At 56.6% G+C, this 27325-nt stretch overlaps 1 protein-coding gene across 3 annotated transcripts in view; it reads left to right on the forward strand.

Moving 5' to 3' along the window:
• The window catches only part of FSTL4 (follistatin like 4), a 400176-nt gene that overhangs the window by 289922 nt on the left and 82929 nt on the right, over window positions 1-27325 (forward strand). For all 3 annotated transcript variants that reach the window (XM_081827062.1, XM_081827061.1, XM_081827063.1), the window contains exons 5-6: window positions 3189-3382; window positions 6530-6653. In XM_081827062.1, the coding sequence (XP_081683188.1) occupies window positions 3189-3382; window positions 6530-6653 (318 nt within the window). The remainder of the gene's footprint in view (window positions 1-3188; window positions 3383-6529; window positions 6654-27325) is intronic.

A 27325-nucleotide genomic window follows, 5' to 3' on the forward strand; every position in this document is an offset into this window, starting at 1 on the left:
TTAAAACCAGCAGCAGCATCCTTTAGCTAAAGGCCGGGTCTAGCCGATCCACAAATGCCCCCGGCTCCCCCTCGATGAGCCACTCCAGTCTGCTCCCATGGTCACACCAGGGGGTGGGAAGGAAAAAACACAATTGGGGCTTGGTAAGCTATCCCTCATATGGGCCTTGCTAGGCTGCTCTGCGTCCTGGAACCCAAGGCCTGCCTCAGGTGGGGAGAGGTTGCCAGAGGACCGTCGTTGCTGGAGATGGAGCATGAAAGGGTGTCCCAGTGAGAGGGTGGGGACTTTGACTAAAACAGCCAGCTCCATGGGTGCAGAAGTGCCACCGTTGGGTGTCTTCCCTCTGGTGATCCTAATTCCCCAAAGCCATAGGGACACTAGAGGAACTCAGGAGAACTGGGCCAATGGCTTCATTATTTGATGCTGAGATTCATGTAACGTGCAACTGCTTCTGGGACAAAGAAGGATTTAGGATTCCCTTCCAGGAGCCCCCTGATTCATCTCTGGCCCCACACACTCCAGGCAGGTGAGGGCCCTCAGTAAGGACAGAAGGACGAAGGAAGTGCCTGGCATCCCGCCTTAGCCCCACATTTCCCTCCAGCCTTGTCTCGTTTCTCTCCCCCCCACCCCCACCCCACCGCACCAGCTTTCTCCAGACACTGTGCAGCTTGCTTCTGCGTGTGTCCTTCCTGCTGCATGGTCTTCCCTCCCCGTCCTTCATCCTTCGGGGCTCATGCTGGACTGCCCTCCCCGAGGGAGGCTGCCTTCAGCCCAGCCTCGTGAGCTCCCCCTCTGTGGGCACCTCCGATGCCCAGGACGGGAAGCTCCGTTGTGTCCCAGCATGCCACTGGCATCTGGCACAGACTTGGAATGTAAATGCTGGCAAAGGGTGGGAGCGGCATGGCCGGTGTGGGCCCTAGCAGGGGGCAAGGCCAGGGGCCCAGGGAGCGGAGCCTTCCCCACCCCTTTCCTCCAGGTTGATTTCTAGGCATGTGCATACCTTCCTGACCAGGAGGTGTGTGCTGGGCAGTGCCAGGGTGGAGAAGTCAGGAGCTTCTGAACTCACAGGGAACTGGAGGGTGTAGGAGGAGGAGCAGAGCCTGGAGAGATGGCTTCGGTTCCCCCCGACGGGACCGACCTCAGTGCTTTCCCTGGCCTGCCAGTGTGGGACCCCTGCCTGGCAGCAGGCAGCTCACAGCGGATGTGTGCCCCAGCACGGTCTGTGAGGAACGAGATGCATCTGCCCATCCTACTCAGCCCCACCCATCCCTCAGGGAGCCCGGCTCTGCGTGGTCCCCGCAGGTCCTCCCACCGGGAGCCTCTCTCACCATCCACACCGTTCCTGTGCTGTGTCCTCGCTTCTGCTCCGTTTGCCAGGACTGCAGTTCAGTCTGCTGGAGGCTGGGGGTGGGGGAAGATTGGGACAAAACTATTCTTCCCCTTGCCCTAAACTGACTTTTATCCGGGCTCAGGAAGAAGAAAAAGCCAGCCGGCCACCACATCGGCCCGTGGGCAGAAGTGGGTTTGTAGTGGGACAAGGTCAGTGCTCTCAGCACTGTGCACCTCTATGGACTTGAGAATCAGGTTTGCCATCGGGGGCCCTAAGAGCTCCCAGGAATGGGTATCCTCCCAGGCCCAAGAGGGGTACTAGCCAGGTTAGGGGGATGGGAGAGCCATTCTTCTCAGAGCACGGAGACTCCCAGAGAGCAAATAAATTTGATTATATTGAACACAACAATTGATTTTTTTCTAAATAAACATGCAGGAGAAAATGGTAACAGGCATCTGTTTCTAACGAGAATCAACTGACCCCAAATGAGAAGAAAATCTAGGAACACAAACGAGCACAAGAAAAAGTGGTTGGGCTGCCGAGGCCTGTCTAGGGAGGGAGGGAGGAAAGGAAACAGACAGACTCCCCCATCAGCCTTTCCCCACCAAGTAGCTTCCTTGTTTGTTGCTCCTCAGCAAATGTGGTTTCAATAATAAGGAGGGAGAGAGTAGCTATCATTTTACTGGCCCTGACTCGGTGCCGAGCCAGCCCTGAGCCCTTTATGCGCGTATCTTTTTTAACCCTCCCAAGAGCCCCACGTGGAGGCCCTGTCGTCCCCACCTCACAGGTGAAATCACCGAGGCACCGCGTCCAAGGTGCACGTTCAGGCCGCGGCAAAGCCGGGACTCAAACCCAGTGGACTCCCGGGCCAGTGCTCTTCCCAACCCTGAGCTATTACCTGGTACCCTCCACTGGCCTTGGAATGAAGGGGAAGAGCCCCAGACCCGCCAGTCCCTTCCCAGCCATGCAGCCAGCGGCACACTGGCCTTCAGTGGGATGGGCGGCTGGGAGCCCAGGCCCATGCCCCGGGACTTCGCAAAGCCAAGTGCCAAAACGCTCCCTCCCCCCGAGAGGGGCCATCCTGCTCTGCTAACAGCCCCACGGCCTCAGCCATGCGCTGAGCCCCGTATGGTGTTCACCCCAGTTGGCCCGTCACCAGCAAGATAAACTGCATAATGTCACAGTGCCTCATGGGCCTCATTTGCCAAAACACCGTGTGGTTCTGCTGCCAATCGGCAAGCACGCCTAAGATAAAAGACCGAAGAGTCACAGGCTGTGTGTTCCAGTTTTCACTTCTTAAAGCTTCCTTTTGTTTCGTGGTCATAGACTTGTGTACACACGTTTGTCTTGAAGTAATCCAGCTCTGGGAATGTACCTGATTAACTTAAGCAGGGCTTATTAGTCCTGTTAACTCAAATTCCCTCATCTCTGAGGCCAAGTATTCAAAAGCAGCCTTTAAGGTGGGATTAAGGCAAAGACGAGCTATTACAGAATAGAACTGGGGCCGGCTTTCCTAAAGCTGCCGTGGGCCACGGCTGTGAATTCCCCCGGACCAACCTCCCCACCGCATCCGGCAATTGCCCTGAGTCTGGCATGTAGTAGGTGCTCAGTAAGTATTTGTGGGACGAGCAAACTGGCTCCTTCCAGCACGTGTGTCCTGTGAAGCGTGTGCTCAGTGTTTAGTAACTATGGACGGGACGGGTTGGCAGGCAGACAGACAGACCGGCCCCATCTCCTCCAGGTGCGCCCGCACTGCCCACAGTAAATGCCCAAGAACTCTACCTGAGCGGGCTGGGTGACCCTCTTCTCTACACCAGCGGAGAAGCCTCGCGGCAGTAACGTCACCCGTCTCTTCCAGCTGACCTGTGTACCATGGCCAACTACGCCCGCCTGAAGAATGTCCTTATGGCGCTCCAGACCCGCCGGCAGCCGCTCCCAGATGAGGACAGCAGACAAGACCCGGCCTCCCAGAAGCGCCTCCTGGTGGAATCTCTGTTTGCGGACTTGGATGCAGACGGGGACGGCCACCTCAGCAGCTCTGAACTGGCGCAGGTGGGTACGGTATTCACTGAACACCGAATTATGGAGGTTTTTCCATCTGGGGTGTAGATAAAGAGAGCCGGGGAGATCCCTGTGAGCAGAATCATTTGTAACTGTCTCTCTAATGGGCCGCTAAGGAGGCCTCTGTCTGGCAAGAGCAGACCTTCCCCTGGGAGTCAGAGAGCTTGTGTTGAGTGCCTCTGAGAATATCTTATAAACAAACCCACGTCAGTGTCTTCTTCCCACCAGCCACCTTCAGCCAATATTGACAAGCTTTGAAGTGCTCTCAGCTAGCTGGCAAAAGATGCACTTCCGAGGGGCTAGTCTCTGATAAATAAATCTCCTCTTCCTTGAGTCCCCTGCCTTCCTTAGCAGGAATGTTGAAAGGAAGTAGGGGCTGGGGGCTATCACCTGGGCATCCCTGAGTCCTCCCCCCTAGGACCTTGCCATTCTGTAGGGTCCAGATATCCACAACCCAACACCCAGCCCGCTTACTTGCAGGAAGCCCTGCGTCCCCCCCTGCCCACCCCCAAGCTGTGCTCTTCCGTTTGAGCAGACACTTGGGATTGGACCCAGTGGTTTGCCTCCCTCCCCAAGCACAGCACACGTGTCCCTGTCTCCAGCTTGGAGGTGGTGCTGGGGCAGTGACTGGCTTTCGGGAGGGCCTCTAGGATGCCGGCAGACAGGCAGGCCAGGTAGGCCAGAAAGACCTGCATTCCTGTCCCACTCTGCTGGTCTCCCTCTTATGGCCTGGAGCCACACCAGGCAGGTGCCAGGGTGAGGTCAGCCTCCCCAAGTTGGCTAGTGGGGTGGGGACAGCCTTTCCTCAGAGCCCGCAGAGTGCCCACCCAAAGGATAGATACTATGGATGAGTCCCCACCTTTGATGCCACTTTAAAGAAATCCTTCCCATAGCACAGTGACCTTAGAAAAGCTGTGGCCAGGTCAGTAGGAAGGACGGGGCTGGGGAGTGCCCCTAGCATTTACTGAGCATCCTCGGTGTGCGTGGCACTAAGCAAGGCCCTTTACTTATGACATAGGAAACAGAAGAGTCCCTTACCGTGTAGTGTAGTCTCTAAGAACACAGACTTTCTGGTCAGGCTTCCTGAGTTCCAGCCTCGCCTCCGGTGTTTACTAGCTAGTGGGTGTTGGGAGACCACCTCACCTCGCTGCACCTGTTGCTCGTCTGTGACCGCCCCAGGGTCAGCGGGTGGGTGAAAGGAGCTAAGGCACGTGAGGTGTTCTGCATGGTGCCTGGGACGTGGCACGCTCTCAGTAGGTGGGAGTACTCGGGGTCAATGCCACCGTCATCATCAATGGGGCCGGTCTGTCCGTCTGCCTGCCAACCCGTCCCGTCACAAGACCTGAGTACAGAGCAGTCACCTGGAGGCTTGGCCATGCAGGGTCCCCCTCTCAAGGCCCTCTACTCCAGCCAGCCCAGAGTCTGCTTGCAGAGTGTGCACTGGGAACCGCAGATCCTCAGGCACTTGCAGACCTTGCTCTGCTCGTCCACACGTGGGCAACACGTGCCAGTCCATCCAGAGCCTGCCTCCCAGGAGGCCTGCTGCCCACAGCCTCCCAGGCACACAACATCCCAGCCCTGGCAGCCACCATGCCATCACCTGCAGGCGCGCTTGGCTCCCAGCTATGGGGAAGACCCCAAGGAGCAGGGCCAGCCACCCACAGATGACCCGCGCCACCCTGGGAAAAGCCCAGGCCCCGTCAGTTACAGTTACCTGAAAGAAGAACCATCTGGCAGGCCCCCGCACTAGATGCTGTGCAGGGAGCACCGAATGCAGGTGGCTTTGGCTTGTCTTAGAAGCACCTGCGGGCTCTTGCCGCCCCAGCCCCACGGGGCTCCCAGGTGGCTGACAGGTAAACAGACCCTTCGTGGGCTTGTTGCTCTGACCTGGCGGGGATGTGCCCAGAGGCACCTGAAGCCATTAACAAGCATGGTAATTGGGCTATGATCTCCTCTTCAAAATTTAATGTATTTAAAGTCCATTTCATAAACCTGCCAAGCGGAGCCCAGCTAAAGGGGGCCTTTCCCTGACACTGAATCAAAGGCGTCAGGGAAAAACGTGTAGGTCCTATGAAAAGTTAATCAATTTCCAATGCAGAAATAGACAAGGGGAAATTTCCATCTTTACAAGATTGATTTCCAGCATTATGGTTGATCTCCCTTTTATTGAACACTTACTTGCTGGGTGAGGGGTCATTTTTTTTTAACGTTATCACATTAAATTGCCTTTAGTATAGCAGGCCAAGCTGAGACTGTTAAATAAAGAGAAAATGTCTCTGTCCCCCTGCCCCCCCCAAATAAAATGAAATAATTTTCTTTCTTCTAAGATTTTATTCTGAGCATTTTCCTTGCAAGACTTTAGTCCCAGACACCCCAGCCTCCGGCTCCAGCTGAGCGAGGGGTGCCTGGAATTTCCACACACGGTCTCCTTTTGGCATGTGGCTGGTCATGCTGGGGAGGCCACATCCAGAGAAAAGTTCACCAGGGCGCATCCAGAGCCCCATGCCAGAATCCCCCGGGCAGACGCTTGTGCCCCTGGCAGAACGGGGTAGGCAGAGGCGGGGAGCTCAGCCCCAGTCAGTAGCGAGGCAGCTGCTCCTCTCGGGGGGAAGGGGTTCTGTGGCTCCCCAGTGCTGCCCTGTGGCTGGGAAGGGCTGGCTGGGGGGCTGGGCAGGCGTGCACGGATGCAGCAGTGACCCTCCTGCCCTACACAGCTGGGAGCCATGGGATCAGACGTTTGTCTGATCAGGTTCCTTCTCTTTTCTGTTTCCCCATCTGCGGCATGAAGGGGCAGACCAGGCTCTTCAAGGATCGTGCCCAACCAAGAGTGTCTGGGGTCCGCCCGCCCCCATGGGGAGAAAACACACCTGAACGCTCATCCTGACTCTGCCCCAATCCCTGTGTGACCTCGGGAAAGTCCCTGCCCTCTCTGAGCCTCATCTCTAGAAGGAGAGGCTCAGGCGAGAGGAAACCAGAGAGCATGGGGTGCTCCCCATGGCCCACGGAGCTACCATGGGAGCCCTCACCCCACCCTCAGGGGGGCGACCCCAGTCCCTCTTGGCCTAAGCCATCTTCCAGCCAGGCCCAGAGCCCTACCCTTATTGCCTGCTCTGGCCTCATCCCTTTCCTCACCCGCAGCACGTGCTGAAGGAGCAGGATCTGGAGGAGGACTTCCTGGGGTGCTCGCCCGGCGACCTCCTCCGATTTGATGACTCCAACAGTGACGGCTTCTTGACACTCCACGAGCTCTACACAGCCTTCCGTAAGTCACCGCCAGGGCGGGCTCTGGCTCTGGGGCCTGTCCTGGGTGGTCGCCAGCACTGGTTTCTTTTACACGCGAATTTGTTGGAATTTGTTTTGCAACAAGCCTGAGCTTTAAGAACCAGGTAGACGAGCATGGGTGGGAAGAGGGAGGGCTTGCTTCTGCTCTTTTTGGAGAAAGGGTCTTCTTGGTGGTGTTGGAGAAGCCCAGGACTGTGCTGTAAGCGTGTCGGGGCGGGGTGGGGGGAACTGCTACACACCCTGGGGGATGGTCTATGACTGCGCCTGGAGGGAGGGGCTTTTAGGGTTTTTCCAGGCTGCCACCCGGCCACACCAAAAGCAAATCCTGCAGGAGGGTTCTGGAGGCTTGGCCAGGCAGGAGTAGGGAGCTTCAGGAGAGACCTCATGTAGTTCAGCAGTGAGGAGAGGGGAGGGTGCTGCCAGGCCCAAACTTGAGATGAGAGGGGTGGTCGCAAAGAGAGGAAGCCCCTTTATGTCAGAGAACATTCCGCCTCTGCTTAAAGCAGGTGGTATGTGCATCCTGCGTGAGGCATCTTCGGACACCGCCCGCAAGCTCCCTGCTCCTAACAGCAGGCCTGGGGATGTGGGGAGTAAGTGCACTGAGGACTCCGAACCACAGCATCCTCTCCCCCAACCCCAGCCTCTACCTGGAGTTCTGCTTTCCAGAAAAGTATTCCTGCTCCGCGTTGACACCACTTCGGTGCCCTTACTGCGAACGTTCACCAGGCCTGGGAGGGAGGCCTCTTGACTGGCCGGCAGGAAGGCCTCTCGTGGTAGATGGTGGAGGTACTCCCGTGACATGAGCAGAGAAGGGAGTGTGGCTGTCCCCTGCGGGTGGTGTCCGCGAGCTTGACACGTGGGTGCCTTTCCAGTTCACAGCATCCCTCTAACCCCAATTACAGGGCTCTGCTTGATATCCTGTGACCACCTGCGGTTCCCCGTCACCCCCCTCCCTGCCCGCTCCTGACACTCACATTGACGTATACTAGTTCATAATGAGGTGTGAATGACTGGTAGGCTTCACCCGCTGTGGGGAGTGTCCGCTTTGTGGATAGAGTAATTTATGCCTTGAAAGAAATCTCTTAATTTTAGAATGTGTGGTGGTAGCAGCCGCTCCCTAGACCCAGCTCATAAGAGCCAATTAGATTTTCAGGAATTTTGCAGTTAAACAATTGCTAGCTTTACACCAGCCATGCCGGGAGTATTTACACCACAGAAATTTATACCCCACAAATGCTACAAAAGTGGGGGGGCTTTTTTTCCTCTGGGGAGCCAGTTGTTAAGCATTGACCTGCCCATCACTGGGCAAGACCCTCCCTCCCGTCCTCAGCGCAACCTCCTGCAATATTCTCTCCACCTTCCCCAGAGACCCCCTGATGATTCTAATCCCAGAGAACAGGAACCAGGGAAGAGAAGAGGTCAGGACAGATGACAGGGAGAGCAGCAACCAGTGTCCTGGGGGACAGCTCTGAGACATTCCCAGCGATGCTTTCTGGTGTATGGCCCCTCTGCAAAAGATGCTCGGAAAGAAAAAGTCAGCAGATTTTCAGAGCCAGGGGCCAAGGCTGGACGTCAAGGACTTGGAGGCTGCACCAGGCATCAGGACTTAGATGTCCCACGATGACACCACTAAGCGGAGCACGGCGCTGCTCAGCTCCGTCCTGGTTCCCAGCACCACAGAAGCCTCTGCCCCATGAGTTCTGTTCCTGAGAATCAGTCAGGGCCAAGCAGCAAAGTATTGGCTTTACTCTCCAGGAAATGCAAGCGTCCTGGTTGCCCGAGATGAAAGAGAAGGCCTCCCTGGGCCCCCTAATGAAGGTCATTATAAACATGAGCTACCTGTGGAAAGGGAGGGGAGTCATCACCTTGCCTCCGGCCATGCAGAGCCATGTAGTGTCTGGTTCCTTCATCCCTGGATTATTATTTGAAAAGCTTTATAATCATCATTTTTTAAAGCAAATTAGATTCTGCTATCCCCTTGGACTTGTTTTGAACCAGGCAACCAAACCATTCATCACAGCCCAACCCAAAAAAATAGATATGCAGTAAAATGTAAACTCACAGCCATTACGGAAGCCACAAAATGAGTTAAACCCAGCCATAAAGGCCTGACGGGCAGCCACACAGAGCATGTGGCGTCAATGGTTTTTCAAAGTCATGGGAACTCTACACTGAATCCCCGCAGCTCTGGGAATGGATTTATGGTTCAGTGAATGTTAAATAGGTAATTGAAATGAGACATATAGGTACAACTTATTACCCAGACATCAATGGACATTATAGAAATCTCACTAAAACTCAGAAAGTAATATCTCACACATTTTGGCAACAACATTTTTGATTTAATTTCAAAACCTGGAGCTGATGAGCTGGCAAAGGTGGAGACTTTGAAATTGTATTTGCTTTCTTGCCAGTGTCCTTGGGTTTCAGGCAGGACAGGACAGGGTCTGTGGGGGTGACTCCTGGCAACACTCGGTCGCTCTCTTGAAGATGGGTTTGGAGGACTTTTCCCTGCAAAGCGGGTTGTATTAAGTTTTTGGTGTCAGGGGAAGGGGGTGTCCTAAATCATGTCTTCTCATGCAGCTAGCTTAGCTCAGGCTGGGCCAGTGTTTGCCATTGTCTGCAGCTGGCTGAGGGCATTGCCAGGGACCCCCAGCTGGTGGCTGCCGTGCTCGGCTGAACTGGTTCATGGCGGGGCTGCCCCCTCCTCCAATCTCCGCGGAACAGGTGACCCCGCCCCAGGGAGGGGTGCAGAGGACAGATCCCTCAGCCATGGGAGTCAGTTCTGTCTGACTGTCCAATGGAGCTAAGTCTCCCGATCACCCATCTCTGTGCACGGACAGGAGTGACATAGAAGGTGGGGGGGCCTCCATCTATCACCTAAACATTGTCTTCGAGTGGCTTTTGGCATTCCAGATCACGGGCTGATCTTGGAACTGAGGGCACATGCCCTCCACTCTCCCTACCCGCCGGACACAGGACCCCACTCCTTGCTGGGAGGCAGAGGCCCAGGCTCCAGGGTCCCTGGCGAGCAAGATGTGCACCGGCCCCGTCCATCCATCACAATAAACTAACCTAAAAGTTGCTCGTTTAAAAAGCTTTTCAATAATGCATGTGGTTGCACTTTTCTGAATGTTTGGGTTGGGATCATGGGGAAAACATGTTTCTTGAAAGAGGATTTTTCTCTCCCTTTAAATTCATTACAAGTTTCTTCTGCTTTTGAGAAAGATACTTGTCCTTTTAATTAATCCTGTGAGAGCGGTGTGTTGGATGGGAAGGAAGGGTTGGAGCAGTGAGCTGTGCAGGCTGAAGGGCTTCCCGCGTTCATGCGCCGGGATCACAGATGCATCGTGTCCGTGGGGAGAGCCTGTTGGCCGAGAGCCGCGGGGAGCTGCCTGTGCGGGAGCGGGACACCCTCCCTCCGCTCCGGGCCGACGGGAAGGAAACAGTGGTTTTGTCTGATGATGGCAATACCTCTGTATCCAGGGCAACCCTGTGAACCAGCTGAAACAGTCAGCTGGCGAATTTATAGCTGTTTTTCTGCCGTCACCGCTGCAACATGGAAGGAAGGTGTGCCTCACCTTCCATGTCCTTAGCCCCTGGAACGAGGAATGCCCGCCACAGGCCACACACCACGCCAGACCCGCCGTCTCAGGCGGTCCTCGGGGAACCCTGTGCCGAGCACAGTGCTAAACCTAAACGACACGCCATCTGTCCGGCTCCTTAGCTGTGTGAGGTGAGCTCAGACTCGGTTCAGATGGCGAGGACGCTGCTTTATCCTCCTCCATTTGGTTCCTGAGTGTTCAGGAGGGAGTAGCAAAATTTCAGAGAGCATGGAGACTATCAAAAACTTGATCGCTTTCGTTCTTGAGTTTGGAGAGCAAGTGATCCCTGTGTTCGGGTCTCGGTGCTGGTGGAGACCAAGACCATCGGTGGTGTGACACCCTTAACCCCAAAGGGAGAGACGGGTTGCCTCACAGAGGACTTGCAAACCCAAAGATCTGACTCACTGCCCTTGGTCCCTCATTTACTCAGGGGTACACAACACTTAAATTGGAGCAGGCAAGGGAGGAAGCGGAAATCGGAAGACCACTCCCAAGGGCAGAGGTGAGGGTGCTTTCTCCTCACCTCAGGCATAGAGAGAGGGCCTCCAAATAGGCTTTCATGGGACCTTGCCATGTGCCCCCAAAGCCAAAGTCAGGGTGCCATCTGAATCATGTTGCCTGTTACTAGGACTTGAGTTAATAGTGGGCTGTTACTATCAAGTCTTTATAAAACGATACCTAACATTAATCATGGGTCAGCCCTGAGTACTATGACCCAATTTTACAGATGAAGAGAGAGGAATTCAGGGCGCTTAAGTAGCTAACCCACAGGCACACAGCCAGCAGGTAGCAGAGCCATGATTGAACCCAAATGCCTGATTCCAGAAACCTCTTATGCATTTAAACACACTTTACAACTCATCAGCACTCTCCAGTAAGGAGACTCTCACTGTCCCCACAGTAGGTTTCCCTAAATTTCAAGTCCCAGCTCAATGGTCTCCTCCTCTAGGGAGCCTTCCTTGATTTCTCTTCCTTCCGCAGAGCCCCACACGTATCGCCTCTATACAATTAAGAAGGCTGTGGCCTGCTGGTTAAGTGTCAGACCGGTTCAAGTCCTCGCTCTGCCGCTTACTAGCTATGTGACCTTAGACAGTTCTTCACCAGAGCTCAAGCTGAGCTTCAAGTTCCTCATCTGTAAAATGGCATAATCACCACCACAGGGGCGTACTCGGGATTAAATGAGATCATACACGTAAGGCCCTTAGAGTGATACCTTGCATATGGGAAGTGCTAAGTAATCATGAACCAGGTACGTGAGTGACAGACTCGAAGGGTTTTCATGTGTGTTCCCCCAGCCCCCAGCCCCGTCAGCCTGTGCCCTGTCATTGCTATCCTGCCCCAAATGAGTGCATAGGCCCCACCACGCCAGAGGCTGTCTGGTTACCATGTGTTCATGCCCAGAATGGGGTCTGACACCCAAGAAACCCTTGGCACGTGTTCGTCCAGTGAGGGGAGGAAGTATAAGGAGAAATACACGGGGCAAGCAGAGGGGTCCAAACACAACGTGACTGTCACCAAAGGTCCCAGAGGGTCTTTTGCCCATCTCCAGTGGGGAGCAGAGGAAGCACCTGTTGGGGTCCCACGGCCAGGACCCCTGGTGGGGGAGCACCAACCAGGTTGACCCAGGCCAGCGAGGGCACCCCGGTGGCTTCCGCTGCAGCCCAGACATCCCTGATCACCTGGAGGAGTGACCCGGGTGTGAGGTGAGCCCCAGTGCCCACATGGGCCTAGTGCTTCCTTAATGAAGACAGAAGTGGCTTGCCGCATAAAGCTCCCATCCTGCTCCCAGGGCCACTAGTTGGCCATTCAGCCCTCCTCAGGATAAGTGGTCTATTTAGGCTGTTAGGCTCCCGGCCCGCTGCTTAATTACGTCTACCTCTGACAGCTGTGGGTGACGGTAAGCGCTCCTACTCAGTGCGGCCCCGCAGACCCACAGCGGCCCACGGCCCGTGCCCACCCCCACCCCCTGTCGGACCCGGGCTGGGAGAGGACCCGGCGCAGGCCCTCCGGCTGCTGCCGTCCCACCAGGATGGTGGCTTTGCCATCTCTGTGCAAGTCCCTGCACCTTGGGAAGTAATTCATTAGAATGAAATGTGGGGTTGTACTTCCTCGGAGTGTAGCCGGGAAGCTGAAACACACCCAGCCAGCAGAGCCCCGGCTGGGCCCCCGGGGCCACCTCCCTCCCACCTGAGGCCACCTCACGATGGCAAAGGCGACACCCACAGAGGAAGACACAGCATGCCCTCCTGAAACCTGGAGAGCCTGGCCCCTCGAGGACCCCCTCCACCCCTGCCCCGAAGCTGGGCCCTGGCAGAATAGGAGGGCAGGCCTCGGGAGCACAACCACGGAGCACAGAGACCCCAGCTCCCTGACTCAGGTCAGTGCCAGAAATATGAAAGGAAGCAGTACCAGGACTGGATCACGGTGGGAAGATGGGGCATGTTCGCCCTGAAACTGGTGTGAGCTGGAGAGGAGAGCCAACATCTGGGCGCGCGTGCAGGCCTCTTCTCTCCACTGAGGCACAGGGGGTGCAGAGAGCGGTGTCCATTTAAGGAGTAGGCCAGTGGAGCAGAACATTCCAGAGGCGCCTGGCCAGGGCAGGAGGACCACACGTGAGGGGAGGTTCAGAAACAGAGACTGAGAACGGTAGGAGGAGGAAAACATTAGTCAGGAAACAGGCACCGAACACACTCTCCGGCAGGCCATAGGGAGCTTGCACGATGGCAGACAGACAAGCAAATAAACGAAGGAGGAGCTGGGACAGAGAATAACTGGGTGCAGGGCTGGCAGGGGGACCTGCTTTCCACCGAGAGGTCAGGAAGGAAGTATTGAGCTGAGGCCTGATCACGTTGGAGATGACCAGGCAGAGAGTGAGGAGAGAGGCGAAGGTGAGACAGGTGGGCGCAGTGTGCAGTCCCGAAGGGGCACAGGGCTGGGGGTGCCTGAGGAGGCTGCCAGGAGGGGGACAGCTGCCGGGGCGGGGCTGGGAGGGAGCAAGCCCACCTCGCTTGGATCCACGCAGGCCTCTCCCAGCCCACGCCCAGCCTTTCGGGAGTCTGCAGGTGGCCAGCCCAGGCAGGTCCCCCAGGCAGAGCCCCTGTCCCCTTCCAGGCTCCACAGATGATGGTCAGGACAGAACAGCAAGCAGGGCCGCCGCGTAAGGAGCCTCCCCAGTGCCTGAGCTCTGTCCTTCCAGGCCTCTCTTCTCTGAGGAGGACACGAAGGCCGCTGAGGGCATGCTCACCCTCCCTCCGCCCCAGCTGAGCTGCAAAAGCCATTGGCGGCCCCTGGGCTGGGGATGGTGTTCAGTGAGCGCCTCCCCACTGGGGAGCAGGGCTGCTGGAATGGGTACCCCTGTGTACACACAGGGCTCTGGGGTGGGGCCATCCTGCTGTGTGCTGTGGCCACTTCTGCCTCTTGCCCATCTCCATCCTCAGTGGTTTGCTCCGACCAGCTGCACTGTCAGCCTGCAGTTTCCAGCCCTGTCTGGAGCTGAGTCTTCAAGCACTTTCCATTTTTAAAGATCCCAGCTGGAAGCTGTCAATGGCCCCAGTGCAGAGCAATTGAATAGTAGAAAATGAACTAATTACAGGTTGTTACTGAAAATCTATTATATACAAATTGCAAAGAAAACTCATTAAAATAGGATGTTTGGGTGATTTTTTTTTTTTTTTTTTTTTAATCCTCTGCTTGGAGGGAGAGGCAGGGGCAGGATGGCTGGATACCTTGTTCCTCCGTGTCCCGGGGTAAGAATTCCCAGCAGGTCTGCAGATCAGGCTCTGGTCTCCTGTCACAGAGCCCCTCCTGACATTATGCGCTACAGAGAAACTTGAGATTTTGCATGGTACAGAGAGCTCTCTGAATGTTAGTAAATACTCAGAAATGGCTGCAGAGGAAACAAAGAATTTCATTCCAAAGATATAAAATGAGAACGATTTAAATGTCAGCTTCTTACCAGGATAGCACCATATTGTCCTCGTAAATCTCTGTGTTTCTGCAAAGCTTTTGTGAGGACTTCAAAGGACTTCAGCATGCAATTAAACACTGAAGGTCACATCACCGATTTCCAAGCTCGCTCCCTGGCACTGGAGGGTTGAGGAGCCTTAGGATGTGAATGGCCGAGCCGCCCAGAGCTCAGAGGGGCCCCTCGGATGCTGGGGCCACTTCCCCGGCTCCAGGGAAGAGCCCACAACGCAGGGGTGCACCCCAGCCTGCTGCCTCCTGGGCCTGCCAGGGGGTGGCCCGGGTGGCAGGTGTAAGTCCTCGAGCACTGGGGGACCCTCAGTTTTCTGAGGTGTGGAGAAGGCCCACTGGTGTGTTTCTGAGAGGAGAGCCCTCGCCAAGGCCGTATGCTTGGAACACAGGTCACTTGTCCTCTGCCTCTGTCCTCCCCTTCCCTCCAGCCCCCTGTTTTCAGGCTCTGTGGTGGTGCCCCGCTAGACCCTCTCAGCACCACCACCTTGCAGGCCCGGCTCATGGGCTGTGCTGGGGAGTGGAGGGATGCCACAGGGCTCTACTCACGTGGGCGTGGTGACTGGAGTCGGGGAGCAGCCCGGGGGCCACACTGGGGCCTGGGAGTAGTCACAAGCCCCAGCACCAGGGTGGCTCCTGGCAGGACACAGCTGGAGAGCTAGGCCCTGGGGACAGGCAGGACCGAGAGACAGAGAGGGATTTTCTCCTGGGACAGGAGGGTAGGTCAGTGGACACTCACAGTATTGCTGCTGCCTGAGGCTGGCCCTTGGGTGGCACGTGAAGGGCTGGCTGGAGACCTCAGACCACGGCAGTGACCCATCCCGGGTGTCCCCTGCATCAGCAGCACCCACTGGCTCGCTGGTCCTCACCTTATCGTGCCTGTTACTCAGCAAGCCTCCGGCCCCAGACGCCCCGGCCCAGGACCCAGCCCCTCCCAGGCTCTCCCTGCGGGCCGGGGGCTGAGGGCCAGGAAGATGGCAGACAGTTGAAATAGGGGCCGAGGCCACAGGACCAAGAGGGGCTGAACGAAGATTGCAGCAGAAGGGTCAGGACAGCCCAACCCAGGAGGCAGAACAGAGGGGCTCTCTGAGAGAGCCAGGTGGCTGTTTCCTGGGACATTTTGGTCCAGCTGGGGAGCAAGGCAGGAGCCGGAGAGAGAGAAAAGCCTGGAGCTTTCCAGAAGGTGGATGTTCAGCCTGGTTTATAGTAGGTGCTTGATAAACATTTGTTCAAAGAATTTAGGACCATAATGGATTTTTTTTTTTTTTTTTACTGGTAATAAAGAGAAAGGTTTAGAGTAGTTGTAGCATTGAGAATGAAGAACAGCGAGCCAGGGGTGGAGGTCATCCTACTCCCCACCCCTGGTCAGCTCCACAGTGGCCTTAGGTTTGCGGGATCACCGGGTTGGCAGAGAGCTGCCGTGTACTCTGCAGTCACCCCCTCAGCCTGGACGGCCCCCACCCGTCTCCTTTCCACTCCCTGCTCTCCTGATGGAACTTGTTTCTCCCCAAAAGCCAGCCTTCCCCCTGATAGTTCAAAGCCACCCTTACATCCCCTTATAATGCCAGCGTCTGACAAGCCCTCACCAGATGCCTCCCAGAGGCTCCCAGGTTGGACACTGTAAGGAGGCCCAAGGCCAACAGGAGGACTGGGATTTAAATGTTCTTTGCAGTAAACTGGCACTGTGGGAGGTGTTGCCCACCGAGGGAAGAGCACACGTTCCGATCCTGGGTAGGAGGCAAGCCTACTGATGACGCTCTTCTCGAAGCCCTGAGCTCTGTTTTAGCTCCCCCAGGATCTGGTAGGACGCTGGGGCCCGCAGACTTTGGCCTCTGCTTAGGAAGGCTGCTGCCGTCCTTGGACCCGTGGGGTCCAGGTTGGTACTGGGACAAGTAAATACGCGTAACTAGTTTGTTGAACATGGGCTGGACTCAGCAGAGGCCTGTGAAGGAAAATCAGTTTTGTTCTGGTCTGTGAAAGACTCTCCAGTGAATCCCGAGGCTTCTCCTGCCTGGGGGCTGAGGCGGAGGCCGGGCTGAGGACCACCCCCCACACAGTGGCCCACTATCACTCTTCACTCAGCAGCGGTTTCCCGTGTCGGGCTTCGGCCGGCGTTCCAGCCCCTCCGGCACTGTCCGCCCCCCGTCCCACTCCACGCGCATGTGCCATCTGCCCTGGGAACATGGGAAGGAGGCTGGTGTGTGAGCCGCCCCCAGCAGCCCGCAAGCAGAGCCCTTGGAGAGCCATCGCCTCCAGGTGGCATGGGCGTTTGGTCTTCAGATAGGTGCTTCGGGCGCAACAACTGTTTGTACACTTGTCGGGATTGCAAATCACATCCAGGTAGGAGTGGAAATGGGGCCCAGAGGACTCTGTCCCCCGCAGAAGGGGTGGTACGAGCTGGCGGTGGCTCTTCTGAGCAGCTACTCTGGGCGCTCTTGTCTTCCCGAAAGCTCTCGGGCCCTCCAGAGAGAGCCACTCCTGAGCTGAGGGCTGGCCACATGCCCGCTGCTGTTCCAGGCCCCTGGCAGGCCTCTCTCCTCATCCCGACTCCTGAAGGTAAGGAAGCTGAGGCCCAGGGAGACGGAGTCCTGCGGACTCCAGGGCACTGGTTACACGTCCTACTCTAAGCAGGACCCTTTGGAGTCTCCATTTCCTCCCCTCGAGACCCGGTTCCAGCGAGACCACCGAGATCTGCGACTGCGGGGTAGGGCAGGCACAGTGTGGGGTCGGTGAGGCCGAGCCCTGTGTGACGGCCTTCCCCTCGGTGGCCGCAGAGGGCATACCCGTGCCTGCATCCTCTGTCCGGTTCCCGCGGCCACACCCGTGCCGCAGGCGTCTCGGACACACGCCCCCACGCCCCTTTCACACGACCATAGCAGGCGTGCCCAGGACCGGGGAGCTTCAGCTCACCCGGGAGACGCCCCCCGTCACGTCGAACAGGCGTCCCCGTGCTTCCCGGGACATCAAGTCCCCCGCGGAGGGCTGTTTTCCTCTTGAACACGGACCCCATCAGATATCCAACCCTTCTCAGCTGCCAGGAGTAAACGCGCTTCCAGAGACTCCTCTTCTCAGCCCCGTCCAGCCCCCGTGTCGGTCCCGGCTTCAAAAGTCCGCCTCTGTGCAACTGTGCTGAGAAGTGTGCTGACGCTGGACTGCGGGTTCAAAGTCAGGGAGAGGACAGCTGGGAAACAGGAGTCGCACGGTGCCTTTCACGCATGTTCAGAGCACCCCTCGCTCGGGGAACCCTGCTGACCCGCCGCTGAAGGCTGACGGCCGGAGAGGCTCCAGCAGGAAGCTCCAGGCACCAGCCTCATGGGGTGGGGGGGAGGTCCTGCCCCCCAGGCGTCCCACCCCCCGGGGGTCGCCGGCACTCAGCGCATAGGGCACAGGGCACAGTGGGGGATGGAGCAGTCCGCAGCGGCCACCCATGGCCAGCTCAGACGTGACAAATGGGAGTGAACTGAGAGCTGGGCCCAAAAGAAGCAGAGGTCAAGCAAGGGCATCAGGAAAGTTCCCAAGCGAACCCCTGACACCTGGAGATGCTGAGGGGACAAGTGGAGCTGGTGTCGTCATGTTCATCATGCCTCCTGGGCCACGTCCCCCCACCCCGGGGGGAAGCAGGGAGATGTGGGCTGGATCGAGCACCCTGCCTTGCCTTGACCGCACCTGCAGCTGTCCTCCCAGGAACCCCGAGGACCGAGGATGTGGGTGGGGGGCGCGTACAGAATCAGTGGCCGGCGGAACAGTGGGCGTTGGGGCTAGCGCTTCCTGATGGAGCTCAGGTGAAAGAAATAGAAAACGGGAATGTTCCGCAGCAGGGAGGTTGACTGCAAGGGAGGTAGGGGTTTGGTGGGGGTTCCACCTGACAGGAGCCTTGGAGGCGCCCAGTATGCCCGAACCTAAATGCCAAGTCTGCTCCATGGACATTCTGATTGTGCCCCACACGGGTCAGAGTTCTGTTCACGTGTCCTGGGACCTCAGCCTCCCAGCCCCACCACGGCGGAGCACCTCCGTCCCCTGGCTGCCGGTCCAGGATGTGCATACACGTTCCCAGCCAGGAGGAGACTCGGGGAGACCATCCAATGCCAGTGGTGTGGCCTTCACAGCCGTGGCAGCTTCTGGTGAACGGAGAAGTGGTCGTCAGCAGCACCTCATTGGAGGGGCATGTCAGTGTGCATCCACTTTGGATGTGTTTCTTGCATTTTCTAGGTTAACGATGAAGGTGTGGGCTGAGCAGGCCTCCCAGTCCCCTGGGGTCAGCGCTCCCTCATCCAGAGCCTGATTGTCCACTTTGGATTAGTCATGCCCAGACTCCCAGCAGCCTCCCAGCCTCCCTGCCTCCCCGCCTGCCAGGCCCCTCCTGGTTGGGGTTCGAAAGCAGCCCTTGAGAAAGGGAAGCAGAGACAGGAGGAAGGAACACTCACAGCAGCTGGATGTGCTGCTGATGAATGGCCCTGGGCAGTGGTGGTTTTGGAGAGGAGCAGGAACCCAGGGTTAAATGCATATGGGAGGGAGGAGGGGGGTCATCTAACCACATGAACCTCGCCCGAGCCTCCGCACTCAAGTGCCTGTTTCCCTTTGAAGTCAGGAGTGGGTACTGGTCTTGGCTGGGATGAAGGGCACAGACCCAGACCCAGGATCTCTGGCCTCCAGAAGGCAGGCCCCAGCCCCTCCGTGGGCAGCCCTGTCTGGGCAGCTGGGCAGATGAAATATTCACAAGCCCAGAGCCTGGGCAGCTCAACTTTGAAAGGCCTGCGTTGGATTAAACTGGCTGCACCAAGCCTGGCCCTTTGAAGAGCAGAGGCTTGTAATGTCTGCAAACAGAATGTCTACCAGGCCACCCAGGGGGCAGGCAGTGGCCTTCCTCCCAGGAGAGCAATGTGGTCCTTGTGACGGCAGAGCCTCAGTCTCACCGAATGTCCAGGGATGGCCTCCTGGACCCCAGCCCCTGTTCCTCACATTCAGACGGGGTTGCTCAGGTGCATGGGCACATCCAGGGTGGGTGGCCCGGCAGGCAGCTGCCCCCGCAGTCTCTGTATAGTGAACCTTCCAGAGTGAACGGGGACAGCCCAGCAGGCATCAGATGGGTCAACACCAGGGCTTAGTTTACTGCAGGAAGCTTTCGGATGTGACAACCATGGTGTTCGAAGTCACAAAACCAACAGATGAGGAAGCTCTTAGTAAACAGAAGTTTAAGGAAATGCCCCAAACTGAAGCAACAGGCGAATGTTGGCTCTCACGTAGTCATTCCTACCTGGTGCCCACTCCAGGCGAGTGCTGGGCTGGACCCTGGGAGCACAGAGGTGACCATGACAGGCCTGGCCCTGTCACCTTGTCTGCAAGTTGCTTACTGAGGAAGCAGTTCAGGCCTCACGAGAGGGATGCCCCGCCGTGACGTGTGGGCGGGATACCCACCACGTGATGCAGAGGCACCAGGGCGTGAAAGCAGAGCATCACAGGGCCCACGACGTGTGGCAGAGCTTGCTTCCAAAGCCACAGAATTAATCTTGGGTAGTAACAGCATTAATAGCCGATACTTACTGAGTCCTGACCACGTGCCATAGTACTGTTCTAAGTGAGCTCATTAATCCTTTAACACTCGATGACGGATGAACTATCATTAGCTCCTTTTTGTAAAAAAGGCCCAAAGGCACCAAGCACCAGAGTAACTTGCCTGCATCTCCGAGCTGGCGAGCTGCAGGCCAGGATCTGGACCCGGGCATCGGGCTTTAGAGCCCCAACTAAGCAAGAGTGCCACTCACGTAACTCTAGCCACTTGTGGTCCCCAGCACATGCCTCAGCAGGACCTGGTGGCGCCTCAAATTAGGCAGGGCCTTGGTGGTTAGAGAAGGGGGTGTATCCAGAGAAGGGGGACACTGCTGGTCCACCCCCACCCACCCCCACCACCCAGCCTCCTGGCCCAGAAAGGTCAGCCCATGAGAAGCACCCTCGCTTTTAGAGTCTGCAGTGGGGCTTCGGGGACCCTAATCCCAGGGCGGTCAGGGGTGACTTAGTAAGCACTTTCTGAGGCTCCGTGTGTCCAGCCCCGGGCTTCTGTGGATCTGAGTTGACAAGGAGCTGGGGCCAGGCACATGGTAGTCACACATAGAAGGCAGGCGGCAGGAGGCTGTGGCCAGTGGCTCTGCTGTGACATTTGTTATTACTAATAACATTGAGTGTTGACCCTTTAATCAGTATCTAGTGACAGTGGTCCTGATGAAAAGAATACCATTCATCCCCATTTTAGAGCTGGGAAAACTGAGGCACAGAAAGGTTAAATCACCCAACTGGGAGCCAGTAGGCTGGGGGTTCAAAACCAGGTCCTCTGGCTACAGGCCCCCCCACCCCCGCCCCAGTGCATCTCTGACAAAGTCCACATGCAGCTGAGTTTAAGCTTTGACTTGAGGACAATCTGAGCACCCAGCCTGGCTCCTGGCACCCTGAGGCTCCCCTGCTCCATCTTTGTGCCAGTTTAATCACAAAAACAGAGTTTTCTTAGATCAGGTGACTGATTCCTCCTCTGCATGGCAGAGATGTTATAAAAATCAATTAATACATTTTGCAAAATGTTTTTGAGATCTGGCACGTGGAATAGGACACATTAGCACAAAGCAGGTTTTCGGTGATGCTGTTTGGCATGAAAACTTGTACTCTTGTCTCTTGCATAGAGCCCTTTTTTCAGAATGTTTTCCATCAAAGGGTACAATTACTGATTGGGGAGGGCAGCCCGCCGTGGTCAAAACAGGCAGGCTCATCCCACCCATTCGGCCTCAGGGGTGCCTCTGCAGAACATACGACTGAGCTTGCATGATACCCCCACCCCCACCCCCAGCCCCCAAGGTTGGTGTGCAGGTGACAAATGCTTAGCCCTGGAAGCAGAGCGCCTTCACACAGTAAATACTCCCTGGTAGATGCTGTGCTAGGCCGTGCAGATGCAGCAGGTTTCAAAATAGACAAAAATCCTCACTCTCTGAAACTCTCATTCCAGGGAAGAGACACAGATAAATCACAACAGTAACGCTGATTAGAACACGAGAAGTGTTTTGAGAACAACAGCTAGAGGAAGAACAAAGGGCAGGTAGGGGGCATACGGGAGTTCAAGGAAGGCTTCGCTGAGAAGGGGCCCGCTGAGCCAGGCGTTGAGGGGGGTAGGGGCACTAGCCCTGAGGTCACCTCTGGAAGACACATCCTGGGCCCTCAACTCAGATCAGGCCTGGCGTCTGGGGTGGCTTAGGAAGGAGGAGCTGAGGTCAGAGATCCTGGGGGACCCTAGAAGCTGACATAAGGACTTGTTTTTACACTGGGTGAAACAGAAAGTCTTTTGGGGGATTTCAAGTTGAGAAGTGACATGATCTGACTTTACATTTTAAAAGAATCACTCTGGCAGCTGTTGTGAGGAAAGACTGCTGTGGGGCAGGGGCAGACGCGAGCAGCCAAGTGAGGGAAGCCGTTGCATCCGTCCAGAGAAGACATACGGTGGCTGGGATGCAGGCGATGGGCAGGACAGTGGGGAGAAGCGGACGGATTGTATAGGTGTATCTTGAAGGGCAGTGCCAAAGAGATTTGCTGGTAGGCTGGATGTGTTATGAGAAAAGAGGGGGCCGGAAGACAAGGATTGCCATTAACTGGGGGTGAAGTAGGTTTAGGCAGGGGAGAGCAGCAGTTAATGTGGGAGCGTACTGAGTTTGAGCTGCCCATCACCATCCAAGTGGCCATGTGGAATAGGGAGCTGGACTGAGTTCAGGGGAGAGGTTCAGGCTGGAGATGGAAACGGGGAAGTCCTCAGCATGTTGACGGTCTTTGAGGCCATGAGGTCGGGTGAGGTCCCTGAGTGGGTGAGGGTAGGTAGAGAAGAATATCCAAGATGAGCATTGGGAGGGAGACCAGGCAAGTGTGAGTCAGGAAGTGGTGCATTGTTCCAGATGCAGCTGAGTGGTCAGTTTCGATGAGGACAAAGAAGAGCTCACTGGACAACAGGTATACCTTGGAGACACTGGGGGCTTGGCTCCAGACGACCCCAGGAAAGCAGTTATCACAATGAAGCCAATCACAGGAAGTGTTCGGTTTCCCAGTCTAGATAAAAGTTACATTCACCCTACACTGGAGTCCGTTGAGTGTGCCATAGCAGTATGTCCGACATCAGCAAGGTGGAGGTGAGTGAGATGTGGCCTCCGCCACAGGGGGTTGGCTCTCCGCTGGGGAATGAATGCATGTGCTAAGACCAGGCCAAAAGGCTGTGAGATGTTTGCCAAAAGAATGCCGTAGAAACTGAGGAGGGCGTAGCACCTCTCATCACAAAGATGCCAGGAGTCTTTGGAGAAGGATGGCTGGGCTGTCCCAGGGAGATATGGGAGTAGGGAAAGATATCACAGTCAGAGATGGCAAAGCCACAGGCCACCTAGCATGGCCCGTGTCTCCGTTGTGTCCTAGACAAGTGAAGGAGAAGCGGAAGATGACGCTGGAGGGAGGCTAGAACCGGAGCTGCAGAAACCTGCGTTCGTAGGGGGGCTAGATGCCGTCACAGACCAGCTCCGAATCTCAGGGCCATAACACCATACAGATCTATCACCCCTCTACGGCACAGTGCAACGCTGGGGTTCAGTCTGCAACCACGTGGGGACACAGGGACCTGGGCATCTTCAGTTTTGTGGGTCTACCATCTCATAGGGCCCCAGGTTCCTTTCCTGGGTGCCCCAGACCTGGCCAGTATAGAGGGCCAGAGAGAGTAGAGGACAAATTGTGTAGGAATTTTTGGGAAGAGCCCAGCACCGATTTGTGTGCCTTCTTTCTGACTTATTCCACGGGCCAGAACTCAGTCACATGGGCACCCCAGACCGCGGGGGCAGCCGGAAGATATCATCTAGCTGCGCGTCTGCAGCAGGGAAAGGAATCAGATTCCGTGAACGCATCTCACTTCCTGCCACGGGCCCCCAGGTCCAGGCCACGGGGTTTGGGCTTGTCATGCAAGTCCTGGGAATTAGGGAAGCAGGGAAGGTCATGATCAAAGCCAGCCGGAGAAGGACTGACCTAGAGACACCTACAGGGTAGACCACGGGCTGGGGGACTCTGGAGGCGACAGAGGTCTCCAGGGAGGCAGGACAGGGAGCAAAAAGGGATACTGCCGAGGGACTCGTGTGACCACTGCCTGCGCTGGGAGTCCGGGGCGCAAAGGGCTGACCAGCCGAAGCTGAGTCCGGGGCATCCCGGCGGGGCCAACACAGCCACCCGCTTCCCCCGTCACTGCCACGGGGACACCAAAAGGCAGGCCCTGGCCTTGGGAAGATGAAGTGGCTGCAGGTGACCAGTGACAGTCCTCCTCAATCCACAGCCTGGCATCAGAGAAGAGGGACAAAAAGACCTATTTTAATTTTCTTCTTGGGCCTCCACATGACAAAGGAGAAATATCACCCAACATTATTATCTCTCAGAAAATACTCTCTGGAACCATAAAAAGGGAACTACAGTAAAGCCAGACCACAGCGGCTGCCCCTTAAATCAGGAGCTTCTAAATTATCATGGTAGCGCTCTCTAATTCCTCTGGATGAAAACATTAAAGATGACAATGTCCCTTTAAATCAAATGCCCTGGGAGTTGCTGTAAAGAGTCAGCAGGCTTTTTTTTTCCCCCTTGTGAGGATTTTTTTGTCTCTTTTCACCTTGCAATAAACTATAAATCATAACTTGTGGGGGCAGGCTCTGCAGAGCAAGCTGTGAACATGGATTCTCTGAAAATGAAGGTGTTTGGTTAATGGGAATCACCTCATCTCGGGAAACGGGAGAGTTTCAATGATGAGTTTGCTATTTAACTTCACACTCGATTTTTCTTTTTTTTTTTTTTCCTTGGTTTTCTTTTTTTGGCTTCACAGGCCGGGCCCCAGGGCCTGGCTGTGACACCACAGTGATGAATCACGATGGCACGTTCTAGGCAGCCGGCGGGCTGCTCGACCCCTCCGGGGACCAGAGACCCCAGAGCCCACCGGCGCGGTGCGGGCAGGCACAGTCTTCAGAGGGTGCGCCTAGACGGGGGGAGCTGGGGTCAGTGCGGCAGGCTGAGCCTTCGGGTCGCACAGAGAACCCAGAGGCCCGCACAGCCAGGGGAGGAAGGGCTGGGAGCCACAGGTCAGAAACGCCTGCATGGCAAAGCCTCGCCTAAGTAGACGTGTTTTTCTTGGCCCTGGCGTGGAAAGGGGGTGAACGGGGTGGGGCAAAGACACAACAAGCTGACCCAAGCCCGTGCCAGACAGCACAATCCTCGAGGTTGGGCCTGGGGTTCTGCGTCTCTCCTCCCTCGCACTCCAGCTCCCATTCCCACGGGCCGGGGTGGAGACGGCAGGCCGGGCAAGGCTGTGTCTGGGACGCTGGGCAGTTGTAACCCAGGTAGGAAAGCAGACTCAGGTACCTCAGAGACGTTTTCAAGGCTGGGGTCCGGGGTGGAAAGGTTTGCTGGCCGCCCCCATACGCCCTCCCACCTGCGGGCCCCCTCTCCTCCCTGAAATAGCCAAGCACCTTGAAGGGGCCTTCTCTTCTCCTCAACACTGTGGCCTCACTGCTGCTGCTCCCTCGGCAGCCTTTGTGCTTCCAGAAGCACCCCCACACACTCGTACTGATGAGCAAACTGAGACCAGCAAAGGTCGCCGTGACCTACAGTTGCCATATCCAGCGATGTGCCTCAGGCCTCAGCACATTTGACCTCTCTGTGCGTCAGGCCCTGCTGACCTCTCCTCGACGCGTTCATCCGCCTCCACCTCTTCAGCCCCTTGTTCCCCGTCTCCCTGAGGAACGCCTCTCCTCTGTCAGCCTCTTAGTGCTGTTCTGTAGAGGGCCAGGCAGCAGGCATGCTGGGCTGTGCGGCCCCCACGGTCTCTGTCCCAGCCACGGATGCTGGCCCTGTGGCATAGAAGCGGCCACAGACAAACGAGCATGGCTGTGTGGCCACAAACCTTGCCAAAAACAGGCAGAGGGCCCACCTGAGACACTGACCCATGCTCCTGTCCTCAGCCACAAGGCCCTGGAGTGGGAAGGCCACCACGGAGGGGTCGCTGGGCCCGGCTGTGGCCCCGGGGCTGCTGTGGACAGCCAACAAGCCACGGTCTTGGCATTTCAGCGGGGTTCCCAGAGTTATGTGGGAGGAAAAGAAGTCCATGCGTGCATATGCCAGGTGCAGAGAAGCCGGGCGAAGGGCAGGTATCCTGGAGCCGTGGGCGCCTCTCGTGGCCTGCCCCTCTCCAGGTGTTCTGATGGTCACTGAGCAGAGGGCAGGCTTGGTTCTCTGAGCCATCTCTGGGTGCTCCGGGCAGGACTTTTGGAAGCCACAGGCCACCCTTCCTGTGGTCTGTGCCTTGCCTCACCCCAGCAAGCCAATGTGACCGAGGCCCAGACATAATGTCTGCAGCTAAAATTCAGGGGCTTCAAACATCCCTGCGAAGATCCTCAGAGCCTGCCAACAGGACAACTCCTGGAGGGCCGTCCTCTCCGAGGGCTGTTGGCTTTCCAGGAAGCGGGGATATTGGACTAAGGGAAGATTCGGGTTCGAGGCTTTCTTCTGGTTCCACACAGAGGAAGCTGGCAGGCTTCCCGATGAGCTCGCAGGAGCTCTGCCCTCCAGCTCCGTGGCCTGGGCTCAGTCTGATGCGGTGCAGGAGGGGTGAAGTGGCAGGCGTGGGTGTTCCGTGTGCCCTGTGATTGATGCAGCTCTAAACATTCGGTTCATTTAGAGCAGCAAAGAGTTTCACCTGCTTCCCACCTGGCACATGCAGAGATAAAATTCTGTCTTATTCATTCGCCCTCCCCCTCGCAATCGTGGGCCGGGGCATGTGATAATTAATCACCGAGCTGCCTGTGCGAGGGGCACAGCCAGCCCGGAGGACGGGTCCCTCCCAGTGCTGAGCTAGCCCTGCTAGCAGTCTGACTGCGAGGGTTTGCTCTGCAGCCTCATTTCTCATCCTGGCTGCTCTCTCTCGGGGCAGGAACACCACCAGCACCCCTAAGTACACAGGCCCCGCTCCTGGCACACTCAGGAAAGCACTGAAATTTATTTTGCCCATCTGAATACAAATGCAATTGAGACAAAATTATTTTTGTTTCAGAAGCCATTGCCCCATTCCTGTTTCTCACCCAGTGAACTGACGGCCAAGGAGGATAGAAATACCCAGGACCGTACCTGGCTGTGTTGGCCAAACTAAGCCCCCACCCCTGACGGCGACACAGGCCAGTCCTGTTGCCTTACCAGCCAAGGGCTGGTGCTGGGCTGTGGGAGGCTCTGGAGACAGAACAGCAGACTATGTCTGTGCCAGGACAGGCTTTTGGATGGCCCAGCAGTTGGGAAAGCCAGGAGATGGGTATCCCCAACTATAGGACACCTGCCCCGCCACCCTGTCGTCTCTCGCTCAAGTCCTGGAGTCTAAAACACAGTCTCAGAGGGCTTTTCCTTCAGCAGAGAGATTCTGGGGAAGGGAGACATGCCCAGTCGTTCATTTGGGAGGGGAGGAAGTGATGACCCAGGGCCCTGCACTCTGGAGCTCCCGACCCCAGCTAGGGAGACGAGGCCCGTGGGCAGGAGAAGTGCGTGAGTATGGAATGCAAAACCACAGGGTCGGAGTGCTAGATATCATGGTCGGCCAACTTCCTGGAAGAAGAGGGCTTGAGCTGAGCTTGATGAATGGGGATGAGGTGGATACAAATAGACAGAGAGAGAAGGAAAGGGCTCTACCTTGAGGTAAGAGAAGGGTTCGGAGGAGGCATCAGGAGAGAGGGTTGAAGAATATACATTGCATGTTAATTACGTGCTTCCTGTGTCCCTGGTCTGTATGAGGCAGGACTGACATTGGACAGCTCAGGGTGGGGACAGCGGAGCTGGGCCTCCAAGGCCAGGCTGGGACATGCCTCCAGCGTTATCCGGCTTTACCCCGGGGGGCTAACGCAGCCTCCAAGGTCCCCACTGTCATCCCAGCCCCCCAGGTCATAGAGGCTGTGCTCGCCCCATGGGCAGGGAGGGACCTGGGTGTCCCATGCCTGATTGCACTGGGATTTCTGAGACTGCTGAATCATTGGCCGTATAGCTGGGAGGCCAGTGCCAC

Source organism: Leptonychotes weddellii, chromosome 7, assembly GCF_054177405.1.
Source record: "Leptonychotes weddellii isolate Sample4059 chromosome 7, ASM5417740v2, whole genome shotgun sequence".
Classification (NCBI taxonomy): Eukaryota; Metazoa; Chordata; class Mammalia; order Carnivora; family Phocidae; genus Leptonychotes; species Leptonychotes weddellii.